Genomic DNA, 16,036 nt, shown 5'->3' with positions numbered 1-16,036 from the left:
TCACAGTTGGTGGCAGTTCTCCCAGGCTCTAAAGCCTCAGAGCTCCAATACCATTAATTGCTTCAAAAGTTCCTGCCCAGATAAGAGGCACATTTCACTGGAGTAGAGCAGTTAGAAGTTAATTTATTATTTTTTAATAAACACTGCTGGAACATTTGTCAATATCTTCCATGATCCTGAGTTAGAAATATTAACATTATTTTATAAAGAAGTACATTTTATGTTCATGTGTGCCAAGTTGCTTTGACTGTGTCTGACTCTGTGACCCTATGTACAAGCCTGCCAAGCTCCTCTGGCCATAGGATTCTCCAGGCAAGAACACGGGAGTGGGTTGCATGCTCTCCCCCTGATCCAGGGATCGAACCCACGTTTCCTGCATTGGCAGGTGGGTTCTTTGTGTGTGTGCTAAGTCACTTCAGTTGTGTTCGACTGGACTATAGCCCACCAGGCTCCTATGTCCATCGGATTCTCTAGGCAAGAATACTGGAGTGAGTTGCCATGTCCTCCTCCAGGGGATCTTCCCGACCCAGGGATCGAATTGCATCTTCTGTGACTCTGGCATTGCAGGCGGATTTCATTACTACCTGGGAAGCTCAGGTGCAGATCTTTACCACTTGGAAGGTGCATTTGCTTTGTTCTACATGAAATATCTGATGGTTACAATTTTCAATAAAGCACAGCATTCATAGGAAATAAAAATTATCAAAGAATGTTTGGATGTCTTGAATATCAGTAATCTGTAATTCTTTATAACCTTCTTTAAAAAAACTGTGGGATATTTTGTGCATTTTATTTTGCTGCACTGCCTTTGCATCTGTGAATTATCTTACATATTCACTTCCATATTGTTTCAAGATTTAAAAGAACTTAAAGTTTAGTTCAGCTTAGTTCATGTTGATGTTTTCCTAAGCCTTGCAGCTGTCTTTAATCTGCCTGAAAAGCGAGCACTAATTCATAATGTACTGCACCTGCTATTAGATTGCATGAAATTGGAGATTGATATACACAAGAAAGAAAAGCTCATTAGCCAGCCTAGGTGTGTGAAGGTTCAGGAGACAGTAGTGGGGAAGTATATCATTGCAGTTCCATTATTCTCTACTGTCAATTGCAAGTACACCATTCTCTCAGGCACACATTTTTTTGTTCACCTGGATTTACAACTGGCCAAAAACAGACAGAGGTTAGTGAGTCTAGGCACTGCTCTGGACTCTGGATGATGTAGTGGATTTCATGGCTCCAGCTCTGACATTTTGAAGCCTCTAGAATCAGAGAATATTTAGATATATCTGTCAAGAAAACTTAGAAAATTCTATTTTCATATTGATCTTAAGAAAATTAAAATTAATTAATTGATCATAACAAAATTAAAATTAATTAGAAAAAAATATTAAATCCAGCAAGGCATATTCATTTTAAGCTTTTATAGTTAGTCGTGACACCATCTGATAAGACTCCAGACTTCCTCGACTACAGTCAATTGTTGCATATTTTATAGGGTAGTGTCTTGACTTGAATGATAGTGGGTTACCTGGTGTAAGCTGTTTCACCTCATACATGATTAAATTATATTTCTTCCTGCCTGTACAAAGATTATATTGAAAACACAGGAAGAATTCGGCACTAGGGAAATACATGTTAGCATTTGACAAGTGGGGAACAGTGTAGGCAAATATCAATATGTGATGAGGTCATGATGGAATCTAAAAAAAAAAAAAGGAGGAAGTTATCTGAAAGTTAAGTGAACAGATGCTTAGCTATTCTTTTGAAATGCCATTCACACAGCTTTCAAGTCATTTAATTTTCAGTTTTTTACATTAATCTGGGCAAAACAAGTTGGTATCTAAGGAAATCAAGAAACCCCAATTCTTGCAGTTTGCTGAATCAAAATATCTATTGCACAATAACAGGAGTTCATATATGAGTCAAGATGTAAAAATATATTCTGATTTCCATTTTCTGTTTTATGGTGTATTAGAAAATAATGACATATTTTAAAATATGTAAAACTATGAGGACAGCATGGCAGCTAGAATAAAAATTAAATTAAAAAAACGATTTGAACATGCGTAAAGAAAAATATTAGCGACTTTTGAGCACAGAATATGTACAGGCCTGTTCTAGAGAAGGGCAACACAAAATAATGTGAATTACTAAAGTGGAAACTGGGCAGAGAAAGCAGCTACCATAGTCTTGGTGTGGTTCCTGTCTTTTTGACTGCAGAACAGAGCTGTGGAAGTTATAAACCAGGAAAAACAAAACACAAGCAAACAACTAGGTAGGACTTCTCAAGGGTATTTAATCCAGGCCCCTTCCTCAAGGCAATAAGAAAGAACTCTATAGCTATTGATTCTATTTTAAAGTACTCTAGAGAGGGAATTCCAGGATACTCCCTCATATACCTTTTCCAGCTTTTATTATCTTCATAGGATATGCACATACAAATGAACCCAGAAACTATTCGATCAGTTCAAATGATCTGCTAAATCTGGCAGTAATATTTCTTTCAGGATACTGATGACAGAAATTTCTTCCTCTGCTACTTCCTCCAATACATCTACCACTGAATATCTTCTCATTTTATAGAATTTTTTCATTCTTACGCTATTGTTTTTGTTTAGTCATTAAGTTGTGTCCGACTCTTTGTGACCCCACCAGGCTCCTCTGTCCATGGGATTTCCCAGACAAGAATGTTGGAGTGGGTTGCTATTTCCTTCTCCAGGGGATTTTCCTGATCCAGGGATCAAACCCATATCCCCTGCATTCGCAGGAGGATTCTTCACCACAGAACCACCATAGAAACCCTTAATTCTTATTGTTGATGTTGTTTCACTAAGCTGTGTCCAATTCTCTACAACCCCATGGACTGCAGCACACCAGGCTTCCCTCCTTCACTATCTCCCTGAGTTTGCTCAAACTCACGTCCATTGAGTCAGTGACGCTATCCAAGCATCACATCCTCTGTTGCCCCCTTCCCCTCCTACCATCAATCTTTCCCAGCATCAGTGTCTTTTCCAAAGAGTCACCTCTTCACATCAGGTGGCCAAAGTATTGGAGCTTCAGCTTCGGCATAAGTCCTTCCAATGAACATTCAGAGTTGGTTATTAATTCTTTTACATGTTGATAAATTACCATTTCCTTTTCCCTCTGACCCTACTATAACTAAATATGTAGTGCTGGTTTGTAATATGTAAAATTACATATGTAATTTTACATTTAATATGTAAAATTAATATGTAAAAAACTTCATATTTTTTATGTTTTATAATGAAAAATGTATACCTATGTCTAACTGGATAAGAACAGAATCACATAGTTTTAGCATCAGATGAGATATTAAAGTAATAGATTCGACATTCCTACAAAATTTCTGTTTATACAGCTTCAATGACAAGGAACCGAATATGTCATGAGGCAGTCCATACAATTTACTGGCAGATTTAATCTATATTTATATAATATTTATACCTAAATAATGCTGGAATTTGTGCACTATTTTCTTTGAAAGTAATTTTGGGACTTTTTATTATTGCCTGTTAAATTTCATCTTGCTAGATTTGGTCTGTTACTTCACTGTGTTATGTATACTAGGTATTATACATTATCATCTGATGTATTTATCATGACTGCCACCTTTGTATCACACTATCTTATCCTTATCAATCCATTCATTAATATACTGAAAACCCAACACTAAGAACAAAAATCTGTGGATCATTTACAAATCCTCAGAGAAAATCACTATGCAAGAGAGATGCCACAATATAAGGTGTCCATAGTATTTCCAGGATGTGAAAGTATAGGTCATTAATGAAAAATGAAATAAAGTGAGATTGGTCTTAAACCTTTAGAGCTTATACTAACACTATGATCACTTATCCTACTTATAAGCACAAAGACATTGGTTTTCCATGTTCAAAATCAGTTGAAAGAGTAGGTAGGAGAGTGATCATCTTTCTCTATGATTTTATGGATGTTGACGCTTTCTACTGAAATCATATCTCCCCAAGGGGCTTTGATACCTAAAAAATGCAGGCATAGACCTCTCCTTTGGGAACAGGCTCTGTGAGGATACAAATATTCTTTAGAGTCAACATATTAATGAACTCATCTTGAAAAGATACCTTCACATCAATGAATTAACAGGCTTTTTTCCTTCAGTTCAGTTCAGTCACTCAGTTGTGTCCGACCCTTTGTGACCCCACGGACTACAGCACTCCAGGCCTCCCTGTCCATCACCAGCTCCCCGAGTCTACCCAAACCCATGTCCATCGAGTCAATAATGCCATCCAACCATCTCATCTTCTGTTGACCCCTTCTCCTCCTGCCCTCAATCTTTTCTAGCATCAGGGTCTTTTCAAATGAGTCAGTTCTTTGCATCAGGTGGCCAAAGTAGTGGAGTTTCAGCTTCAGCACCAATCCTTCCAATGAATATTCAGGACTGATTTCCTTTAGGATTGACAGGTTGGATTTCCTTGAAGTCCAAGGGACTCTCAAGAGTCTTCTCCAACATCACAGTTTGAAAGCATCAATTTTTCGGCGCTCAGCTTTCTTTATAGTCCAACCCTCACATCCATACATGACTACTGGTAAAACCATAGCTTTGACTAGACAGAGCTTTGCTGGTAAAGCAATGCCTCTGCCTTTTAATATTCTGTCTAGGTTGGCCATAGCTTTTCTTCCAAGGAGCAAACGTCTTTCAATTTCATGGCTGCAGTCACCATCTGCAGTGATTTTGGAAACCAAAAAAATAAACTCTCTCACCATTTCCATTGTTTTCCCATCAATTTGCCATGAAATGATGACACTGGATGCCATGATCTTAGTTTTATGAATGCTGAGTTTTAATCTAACTTTTTCACTCTCCTCTTTCACTTTCATCAAGAGGCTCTTTAATTCTTCTTTGCTTTCTGTCATAAGGGTGGTGTCATCTACATATTGATATTTCTCCTGGCAATCTTGATTCCAGCTTGTGCTTCATCCAGCCCAGCATTTCTCATGATGCACTCTGCAATAAGGAGGGTGACAATATACAGCCTTGATGTACTCCTTTCCCAATTTAGAACCAGTGTGTTGTTCCACGTCCAGTTCTAACATTGCTTCTCGACCTGCATACAGATTTCTCAAGAGGCAGGTCAGATGGTCTGGTATTCCCATCTCTTGAAGAATGTTCCACAGTGTGTTGTGATCCACACAATCAAAGGCTTGTTGTAGTCAATAAAGCAGAAGCAGATTTTTTTCTGGAACTCTCTTGCTTCTTTGATGATCCAGCGGATGTTGGCAGTTTGATGTCTGGTTCCTCTGCCTTTTCTAAGTCCAGCTTGAACATCTGGAAGTTCATGGGTTCATGCACTGTTGAAGCCTGGCTTGGAGAATTTTGAGCATTACTTTACTAGTGTGTGAGATGAGTGCAGTTGTGCGGTAGTTTGAGCATTCTTTGGCATTGCCTTTCTTTGGGATTGGAATGAAAACTGACCTTTTCCAGTCCTGTGGCCACTGCTGAGTTGTCCAAATTTGTTGGCATATTGAGTGCAGCACTACCATAGCATCATCTTTTAGAATTTGAGATAACTAACTGGAATTCCATCGCCTCTCCTAACTTTGTTTGCAGTGATGCTTTCTAAGGCCCACTTGACTTCACATTCCAGGATGTCTGGCTCTAGGTGAGTGATCACACCATCATGGTAATCTGGGTCATGAAGATCTTTTTTGTACAGTTCTTCTGTGTATTCTTGCCGCCTCTTCTTAATATCTTCTGCATCTGTTAGGTCCATACCATTTCTGTCCTTTATTGTGCTCATCTTTGCCTGAAATATATCACCTCTGGTGCCTCTCTATTCATAACAGGACACAGCTACAAAAAATTCCAAGCTTACATTATCTTTACTTCATTCGTCACTTCCTTCCCTCTTTCTTTGTTTCCCATTTTATTTCACTCCCTTCATGTCTTTTCCCACCTCATTTCCTCATTTGGTGTGATGGCTAATTTTGTACCAACTTGACTGGACCACAAGTTACTCAGCTCAAACATTATTCTGGGTGTGTCCATGAGGATGATTTTGGATGAGATTAACAACCAAATTGGTTAACTGAGCAAAGCAGATAATGTGGATGGGTCTGATCTAATCTGCTGAAGGCCAAATAGAATGAAAACTCTCATTTTTTCTGTGAATAAAAAGGAATTTCTTCTGCCCCATTGCCTTTGAACTGATCACTGTTTTCTGTTTTTTGGGTTTTTTTTTTTTTTAACCTGCCTAAAAACCTGAAGTGAAACACTGGCTCTTCCTGGGTCTCAATCCTGTTGACTTTGGGGCTAGAAATACACCATAAGCTGTTCTGGTATTCAGGCTAGAGAACTTCTACTAAAACTATACCATCAGTTCCCCTGGGACTCTAGCTTGTTCACTGTAGATTTTGAGGCTTGCCAACCTCCATAAACACATGAACAAATTTCTTGTAATAAATCTTTCCCCCACCCATCTTCTTAGTTTTGTTTCTTTGAAGAACCCTGATTAATATATCTGATAACTTCTGCTCACGCAGCTCTAGAACTAAGCCCTGTTTTAATCTGGGTTCCGTCAAACGCTACCCACAGTCTGTCTTCCTAGAGAGCTGAGTAGCATCTACTTGGATTGCCTATAACTACACTGTTCAGGTTTGAGCAGCATTACTCCTTACTCCCATATCTTTGTGGACTGCTATTTGTCTGATCCCAGCTTCATATCACTGTACATAGAATCTTACATTATCCACACTGTTAATCATCTCTAACATTGCTCTTTCTTCTTTGTCTATCTGGGTTTCCCGCCTTTACTCATGAATCCTACTTTAAGATCACCATCAGTTCACAATGAAAAAGTAAGTACAGTTTGTTATTGGATTCTAGAAATCTCCTGAAAACTCCCCTCTTCCATTGTTCTGTTTCTCCTGCAATCAAAATAACTTTGGTTGGCAATGATAAGCTTTTAAAGTGAGGTTAGTGTTATTTTGTCAGTTTACACCAAGTGCTACAGATATAAGTGCCAAATAGTCTTCCCTCTTATTTAAAGGACCAACTACTAGCCTCTGAGTAATGATTTATGCATGCTTGCATGCTAAGTCACTTCAGTCATGTCCGACTCTTTGCGACCCTATGGAATGTAGCCTGCCAGGCTCCTCTGTCCATGGGATTATCCAGGAAAGAATACTGGAGTAGGTTGTTGTTTCCTTGTTCAGAGGATCTTCCTGACTCAGGGATCAAACCCAGGTCTCATGTCTCCTGCATTGGCAGGCGTGTTCTTTACCACTGGCAAGGACCAACTATTAGTCTCTAAATGATGTTATATCAGTTCAGTTCAGTTCAGTCGCTCAGTCGTGTCCGACTCTTTGCGACCCCATGAATCGCAGCACGCCAGGCCTCCTTGTCCATCACCAACTCCCAGAGCTTACCCAAACTCACTTCCTCGAGTTGGTGATGCCATCCAACTATCCCATCCTCTGTCGTCCCCTTCTCCTCCTGCCCTCAATCTTTCCCAGCATCAGAGTCTTTTCCAATGAGTCAGCTCTTTGCATCAGGTGGTCAAAGTATTGGAGTTCTAGCTTCAACATCAGTCCTTCCAGTGAACACCCAGGACTGATCTCTTTTGGTATGGACTGGTTGAATCTCCTTGCAGTTCAAGGGACTCTTAAGAGTCTTCTTCAACACCACAGTTCAAAAGCATCAGTTTTTTGGCACTCAGCTTTCTTCACAGTCCAACTCTCACATCCATACATGACCACTGGAAAAACCATAGCCTTGACTAGATGGACCTTGGTTGGCAAAGTAATGTCTCTGCTTTTTAATATGCTGTCTAGGTTGGTCATAACTTTCCTTCCAAGGAGTAAGCGTCTTTTAATTTCATGGCTGCAGTCACCATCTGTAGTGATTTTGGAGCCCTCCCCCCCCCCCCCCCCCCAAAATAAAGAAAGAGTCAGAAATGATGCTATATATGAAGTACTAAATTCAAAGTTTTTGAAAAGCAGAGTTATAAATCCATCTCTTTAATGACAAGTAGCCCCATGGGCACCCAGGTAGTGAATATCAGTAACAATCAGACCTTGGGGCTAGAGGTTTCTGGGAGGGAATCATCAGTGTTCTGATGCTTATCCCTTCCCCTGAGGAGGGGACAAAGGCAGATTTGGGGTTGGGAGTGTAGCCCCAAAGTGAAAACAGTATGAAGATGTGACCCTTGCTTCTGTGAAGATCAAATTCTCAATTAATGGGGGAAGGAGGGAAGAGAACAATTCCCCATATTTGCTTTCATTCACATTCACATGCATATATAAATTCTGAAAAGTATTTTGTGATGTTATTGATCTAAGTCTCAGTGAGCTTGAATTAAACACATAAAAAATGGAATATCCAAAAGGAATACTTTTGAGGAACATTGAGGATTGTCTAGTATATAAGTTTGTCTTACAGGGGAGCAAACAAGTTCTGAGAAATAGAATTTCTTACTAAGATCATAGAGCATCCAAACTCTTCCCCAGTTTAATGGAACCCCCAAAAAAGAGACAGTTCTGTTTTGTTTTTAATAGTCCTGCAGTTTGAAGAGGTTTGTTGATTACTCATACTCAGATAAAGCACTCATTCCCCATGCTCAAAGTCCTTCAAGCTAGGCTTCAGCAGTACTTGAACTAAGAACTTTCAGATGTACAAGCTGGGTTTAGAAAACACAGAGGAACCAGAGATCAAATTACCAACATTCACTGCATCATAGAGAAAGCAAGGGAATTTCAGAAAAAAACATCTATAACTGCTTCACTGATTATGCTAAAGCCTCTCACTGTGTGATCACAACAAACTGGAAAATTCTTAAAGAGATGGGAATACCAGACCACCTTACCTGCCTCCTGAGAAACATGTATGTGTGTCAAGAAGCAACAGTTTGAACTGGACATGGAACAACTGGCTGTTTCCAAATTAGGAAAAGAGTACATCAAGGCTGTATATTGTCACCTTGCTTATTTAATTTTTATGCAGAGTACATCATGTGAAATGCCAGGCTGGATGACTCACAATCTGGAATCAAGTTTGCCAGGAGAAATATCAACAACCTCAGATATGCATACCACTTTAACTGTAGAAAGCAACAAAAAACTAAAGAAGCTCTTGATGAGGACGAAAGAGGAGGGAGAAAAATCTGGCTTAATACTGAAAACATTCAAAACACAAAGATCATGGCATCTGGCCCAATAATACATGGCAAACAGAAGAAGAAAAAGTGGAAGCAGTATCAGATTTTATTTTCTTGTGCTCCAAAATCACAGTGTACAGTGACTGCTGCTATGAAATTAAAAGATGCTTACTCCTTGGAAGGAAAGCTGTGACAAACCTAGACAGGATATTAAAAAGCAGAGACATCACTTTGTCCACAAAGGTCCAGATAGTCAAAGCTATGGTGGTTCCAGTGATCATATATGGATGTGAGAGTTGGACCATAAAGAAGGCTGAGGGCCAAAAAATTGATGCTTTTGAACTGTAGTGTTAGAGAAGATTCTTTAGAGTCCCTTGGACTGCAAGGAGATCAAACCAGTCCATCCTAAAGGAAATCAACCCTGAATAGTCATTGGAAGCACAAATGCTGAAGTTGAAGTTCCAATACTTTGATCACCTGATGGGAAGAGCCGACTCATTAGAAAAGACCCCGATTCTGAGAAACATTGATGGTAAAGAAGAGGGCATCACCAACTCAACGGACATGAATCTGAGCAGACTCTGGTAGATGGTGAAGGACAGGGAAGCCTGCAGTGCTGTAGTCTGTGGGGTCTCAAGAGTCAGACACAACTTAGAGACTGAACAACAACATGCATTTTTGCCCCCACTTCCCTACCCCTTCAATCCAATTTATGAGTTTTCATCTATATAAAAGGTAGGTTTTTATTCAATTTCTTCATGGATTAAAAATAGCATATATATTATCTAAATTTATTTAAACATACCTGGAACTTCACCGGAGAAAACTGAACCACAGTTTTTTTTAGAGCATGAATCATTTTCTCTCAGTATGAAAATTTCTTACCAAAACAAGTTAGACATAGCATACAACTCACTATTTCACATTTTCTTGTGTGCAGTGGGATGTAAAGAAAAGGACATGACTCTTTAAAACCTCAGAAATGGAATCTTTAAGGGAAAAAAATTGAAAAAGCTGAAGTAATTGCAACATTATCTAGTGACAATATATTCCCGTATTGCTACACTTTTCCACATATAACTAGAAATAAAATTGTAAAACACTGAATAATCAAAAGGCACAATTAAAAGTGGCAAATTTTCTAGCTTTGATTCCAAACAAAATTAATGAATATTTTAAAAAGAAGCCTCAGATGACCCTAGTATTTAAAGACAATGCATAGTTATGTATTTTCATGTAGAAGGAAATGGCAACCCACTCCAGTATTCTTGCCTGGAGAGTTATATGGGCAGAGGGGCCTGGCGTGCTACCGTCCATGGGATGACAAAGTGTCAGATATAACTGAGGAACTAACACACACACTGTGTATTTTCAATGCAGCTTTTCATTGTGATCATTTTCAGAGATGGAAATATGTATGTCTACTGACAGACGTACTACTACTTGAGCTAGAAGCAGATTCAACTTACAGACAAAATATCCACCACGGTATTGTGAATGTTTTTGGCTGTACTCAGTCATGTCTGACTCTTTGTGACCCCATGAACTGTAGCCTGCCAGGTTCCTCCATCCATAGAATTTTCCAGGCAATAATACGGGAGTGGGTTGCCATTTTCTTCTCCTGAGTTTCTTCCAGACCCAGAGGTCGAACCCACTTGAACCAGTATCTCTTGCTAGACAACTGTATATATGTCTTTACTACAATTCAAGTATGAGAGTCAACATTGAGATATTATCTTACATTTAATTGGTATAGTCAACACATGGATCTTAACAAATCTGTGTTTTTCTTGATTGACCTTTATTAAGGGAATTTAATAATTAGATGTAGTCTAATTTCTGTCTAGTATTTACCATCTACCATCTCACTACTCTTGTGAGAAGGTTGACAACAGAAACAAAACGAAACATATCTGAAAGGTCTGATGTTATTGTGAAAAGCATAAATAGGATACTTACTGGGTTTAGAAGGATTGTGAGGAAAAGTTCACCTCCTCTGATACTTTTATCCAATTCTTGGGGACCTCCTGGATACTCCTTGTAGAAAATAGTGTGTGTGAACAACCCACAGGTCTGTCGAGGGAGGACCTGAGGAAAAAGAAAAAGCAGCATATTGACATGACTTAATTGAAAGTTCCATTGCTGTGTCATGACTTCAGAGTCTGCATATTATCATTCCCATTGGAGTTTCCCAGTGGATAAAGCCAAAATCTTACTGTAACCAAGAGTTGATGCTGGTGAAATTATGTAAATATTAAGAGAGTTGCCCAATCAAAGTCATAGAACATATACATTACAACATTTTCATTCATGCCTATAATTTTCACCTACCAGCTGAGTTATGTTACAGAATTGGTTAAAAAAAGAGGCTTCTTAGGGTTAATTTAATTTAAATATAGAGATTCTCCATGGTTACATTTTTCATGGTATTAGACCATTATTTTCCTTGATCCTGAAATACAGTTTATGTGTACTTACATCTCAGAGTCCTCAGGCTCTGAGATTCAAAACAATCAGTTTTCATCAGCCTCACCACTCTGTTTTGTTTTTACTACTCTGAGTTAAAGTTTTAAACCCAGTAGTAGTCAAATTATCTAATGATTGCTTCTGGCATGTCTTGAGGTTAATTCTGTTGTAACTCAGAATGTTCAACAGAGAAAGCAAATAGGTAATTTTATCCCCAAAACTTTTTATTGAATAATAAACTACTTATAATCTAATGGGGTTGAGGACATGTATTCAATTGCACAGAATAACTATTTATTCTTTGCTTAATTTTCATAACAGCTTTTATTAAAATCAAGGTAAAAGAAAATACATAGTGCTGACTTAAAGGAATGTCTTTATTTAAAAATATATCAAATGGTTACACTACTCAATTAAGGGAAAACTGCTTTCACTCTGATCTGCAATTATATCAGAGTAAAACTTTTAATGTCTCCTGGATTTTTAAGGACACCAATACCTTTAGTTGCATTTTCAACAGATCCATTAAATCTGAGGCTTCTTTAGGTCCTCTAGTACCAATTTACAATAAAAAATTTAAGTTTTATTATTAATGAATGTTGAGTATTATCTCTGTTAACAAGTGTCTTATTACTTTTTCTTTGGTTTTAGATACATATTGGGTAGGAAGATAGATAGGCAGATGATTCTAGTAGTAACCTGAATAATGGGTTGAAAAGATGTAAATATTTAAAGGAGGGAGAACAGTTGTAAACCCTTCCTATGATCTTGGCAACCAGTGATGAGAATATAACCTAAGGCACTGGATGTGGGATGGATGTTTTAAGATGAGCTATTTTATTACAAAGCAAAACAAGACAATTTTTTTCATTCTCATCTAATAAATTCCCATCTAATGTACTTTTGGTTTTATTTTCATTTATAGGAATACATGCATCACCCTTCCATCAAATTATTATTTTTCAGTCAATATATTTGAAAAGAAAACATATACCTTCATTTTTATAATATGCTAGGAAGAGAACAATGAAAAACTGCTATCCTAAGATATTCTTCAGTGTCTTAAACTGAAAATAAACTGAGTGGATAAATTTAGCTCTTGGATACTATTTGTTAGATTCTGTCTGTTTATAGTGTAGTGATTTGAGAGGTGTTTTCTTGATTTATGAACCTACATTTTGCCTAGAAAACTCTAAATAGAACCAGTCAAACAAATGGACCTGGAGAAACTCCCCAGAAGTAAAAGGTCCCCAGACAAATCCAGAAATGGCAGGGGATGACCTACATGAAACATGCTTCCAACATTTTGAGCTTGTCTCAAATTTGCCAAAACTACCCCACAGCTTAAGAAGCAAGTCTATAGCCAAGCAGTGTATTAATGTGTGACCATCATGGTGTGCGAGGGATTTATGATACTCATGTAAAAGAGTTTTTTTGAAGTTAGATTTTGTCTTCATTCCACATGTAGGTACTGAGAGCCTTCGATACACACAACAATGCATGCTCACCATGATGCTATTGTGAATGAAGCCCTTTCGGTAGCGTGCAGGTTTCAAATGCGGATACTCTTCAGTGCTGGTGACCTGAATACCCCAGACCTTCTTCCAAGCTGCATACAGCTGAATATGAACTGGGTAGACCCCTGAGTGATGTGGCGCCACGGCGTAGCCCATATTGATAGGTATTCCATGTTCCTAAAAGAAAACCCGAATGACATCATATGACATGTGGTCGGTTGAATTCAATTAAAATCATTTCCACAAATACCTATTTAGGATACATTGAATTCTATGCTAAGAATGAAATACATAAAAACTAATAGGATGGCATTTTTGTCCTTCAGTGACTCATGATCTTATGATAGTCATAGTAAATTCGTTGGGCATGTTGCTCAGTCATGTTTGACTATTTGCAAACCCATGAACTGTAGCCTGCCGAATTTCTCTCTCCATAGAATTTTCCAGGCAAGAATACTGGAGTAGGTTGCCATTTCTTACTCCAGTGGATCTTCCTGACCCAAGGACTGAAACTGCATCTCCTGAATTAGCAGACGGGTTCTCTGCCAGATGGGAAGCTAAGATTAATTCTGAATTTTGAATACAGAAGGTTTGGGGGGAAGATAAGAAGAGGACATGGCCCTTCCTCAGAAAAGAGCAAAAAAAAAAAAAAAGCACATATATAAGTTGCCCAACTATGAGCTGGAATAGCACAATGTAGGGTGTGTGTGTCTATAATGTTGAAGACAACCAAAAAGGTAAGTATGTACAATAATGTGATGAACTTTTACTGTTAACATCAGGGATTGGGAATTAATGTATTTGAATGGCATAGACAAGGAAGCTCTGTGATCATGGAGGGTCATGACTGCTCTATGTCTTAGGAAGCAGGATGTAGTGACAATATGTTAAGATGAACCTGAAGTGAGGAAGAAGTGAATCAAGCCTGTGTATTACAAAGCTATTGCAATGGTACAGTTTAGAGGGAACATGAGTACCTAAACTAGATTGTTGGTGGTCAGATTAAAAGCCTACAAAAAAATGCCATATGAGAGTCAGTGATGATTTGGATACAGTGGGTAAAGGAAAAGTGAAGACTGGTTTTGGATCTTAGCAGCTCAATTTATTTTTATAAAACCTACTGTTTACTATGAGATACTTGTCTTAGGTAAATAGTGAACTCTAAAGGAAAAGAAGGATAAATTTAAAACAATAATATGAGAAAACTGTAGAAGAATGGTATTACATTGTAAACTACATCATATCAACCTGTAGTCTTCTAAGTTCTGCTTCTTTGTATTTCTTCCTTTAAATGCTTATCTGCTTTATAAAGATGACTTGAAGGATAGAATCTCATCAATTGAGGGTATAAATGGCAATATTCAGTAATACATAAAGGCTGACTGAATCAAAAAACAGAACACAAAAAAATTATTGACTTGACAATTGCCACATATATTTTCTATCATATGATACACAGCACAGGGAAAGAATTCAGTCTGGCATAATAACCAAGTAGTGAATGGATCACGTATCTACAATGCCTAAGTCAATGCCGCATTCAGTTCAGAAGATAGGCCCTAAAGATTTTGCAAGTCTCCTTCATTCTTCCTTTCACAGTCTGACCCTTACTGTACAGCCAGATTCACCTCTCTTTCACTAGGAATATGTGTTTTCTAACATCTATTACAGTAAATGGCTCTGTAGAAAGACTGAATTATGAAATCAATGCTGTAAAATGAGCTGGAGTCTTTGGCTAGGTACTAGGGAAAATTCATTTCTTTGTGTATGCAGAGGAAAAATACTTCTTCCAGGAACTTACATTTTCAATATAAAGTAAGGTTGGCAAAGTCTAGTTATAAAACTACTAGGAAACTACCAGAGGGAAAAGCTAACTACTTTTATGCTGACAGTCACTGGGAAACATGTACTGGGAAAAGCCTTAGATCTCTCTGGTTAGTTCCACGTTGCTCAGTGAGTGGTCCCAAAGCCTTCTGAGGATCAGTACCATCAGGAGTCAAAAGGTGAATACACTGGGTATGATATACAGATAAACTTCTCATGAGAGACGTCTAGGATCAAGTGTGTTCACATCTCTCTGTTGGGTAAATAGGATTTGTGTGACTGGTGCTGAGAGAATTAGTTCTGATTTACCAAAAAAGGGGACAACAACCTGTTATATTCTTATTATTCTTTCAAGTGATTCATATGAAGTTTTGTATTAGTCTTGTCCCATGATTAGAAGAATAACAAAGTCAACAGCGTATGAATTCTAACATCTTTACCAATTACTTTGTTAGTCCTCATTTTTATCACTTCTATAGCACAGCTGGTAAAGAATCTTCCTGCAATGCAGGAGACTCTGGTTCAATTCCTGTGTTGGGAAGATCTGATGGAGAAGGGATACGCTACCCACTCCAGTATTCTTGGGCTTCCCTTGTGGCTCAGCTGGTAAAGAATCCACCTGCAATTCGGGAGACCTGGGTTTGATCCCTGGGTTGGGAAGATCCCCAGGAGAAGGGGAAGGCTACCACACCAGTATTCTTCCCTGGAGAATTCCATGGTATATAGTCCCTGCAGTCGCAAAGAGTCAGACACAACTAAGCAACTTTCACTTTCACGTCAAAACTTTATTCCAAATTTTGGGCTCAGAACACTAGATAAGTATGTGAATCTTCTAGAAGCAAAGAGATAGAAAATAAAATCATGAGAGAACTGAAATATTAAACAAGTGTGTCTCTTCAGAAAAAAAAAAAAAAAAAAGACATTTCACTTTTGACAGGTAGTAAAATGAATTGTAGAACTTTCATGAAAAAACCAGAAGGTAAAAAGCAATTGATTTGGTGAGTAGGAAGGAAGGGGCAGTAAAAGGATTTTATTATATCTATTGATTTCTGGGGGCTTAATGTTCTACTGCTCATA

At 38.1% G+C, this 16,036-nt stretch overlaps 1 protein-coding gene across 2 annotated transcripts in view; it reads right to left on the bottom strand.

Annotated features, from left to right (window-relative positions):
• The window catches only part of LOC136148019 (bifunctional heparan sulfate N-deacetylase/N-sulfotransferase 4), a 256,176-nt gene that overhangs the window by 91,089 nt on the left and 149,051 nt on the right, over window positions 1-16,036 (bottom strand). For both annotated transcript variants that reach the window (XM_065907461.1, XM_065907462.1), the window contains exons 4-5: window positions 13,127-13,312; window positions 11,112-11,240 (exon numbers count right to left, since the gene is read on the bottom strand). In XM_065907461.1, the coding sequence (XP_065763533.1) occupies window positions 11,112-11,240; window positions 13,127-13,312 (315 nt within the window). The remainder of the gene's footprint in view (window positions 1-11,111; window positions 11,241-13,126; window positions 13,313-16,036) is intronic.

This window comes from Muntiacus reevesi, chromosome 16 (genome assembly GCF_963930625.1).
Source record: "Muntiacus reevesi chromosome 16, mMunRee1.1, whole genome shotgun sequence".
In the NCBI taxonomy this organism is placed as follows: Eukaryota; Metazoa; Chordata; class Mammalia; order Artiodactyla; family Cervidae; genus Muntiacus; species Muntiacus reevesi.
The sequence above is the reverse complement of the archived record's forward strand: the minus strand, read 5'-3'. Positions and strand labels throughout refer to the sequence as shown.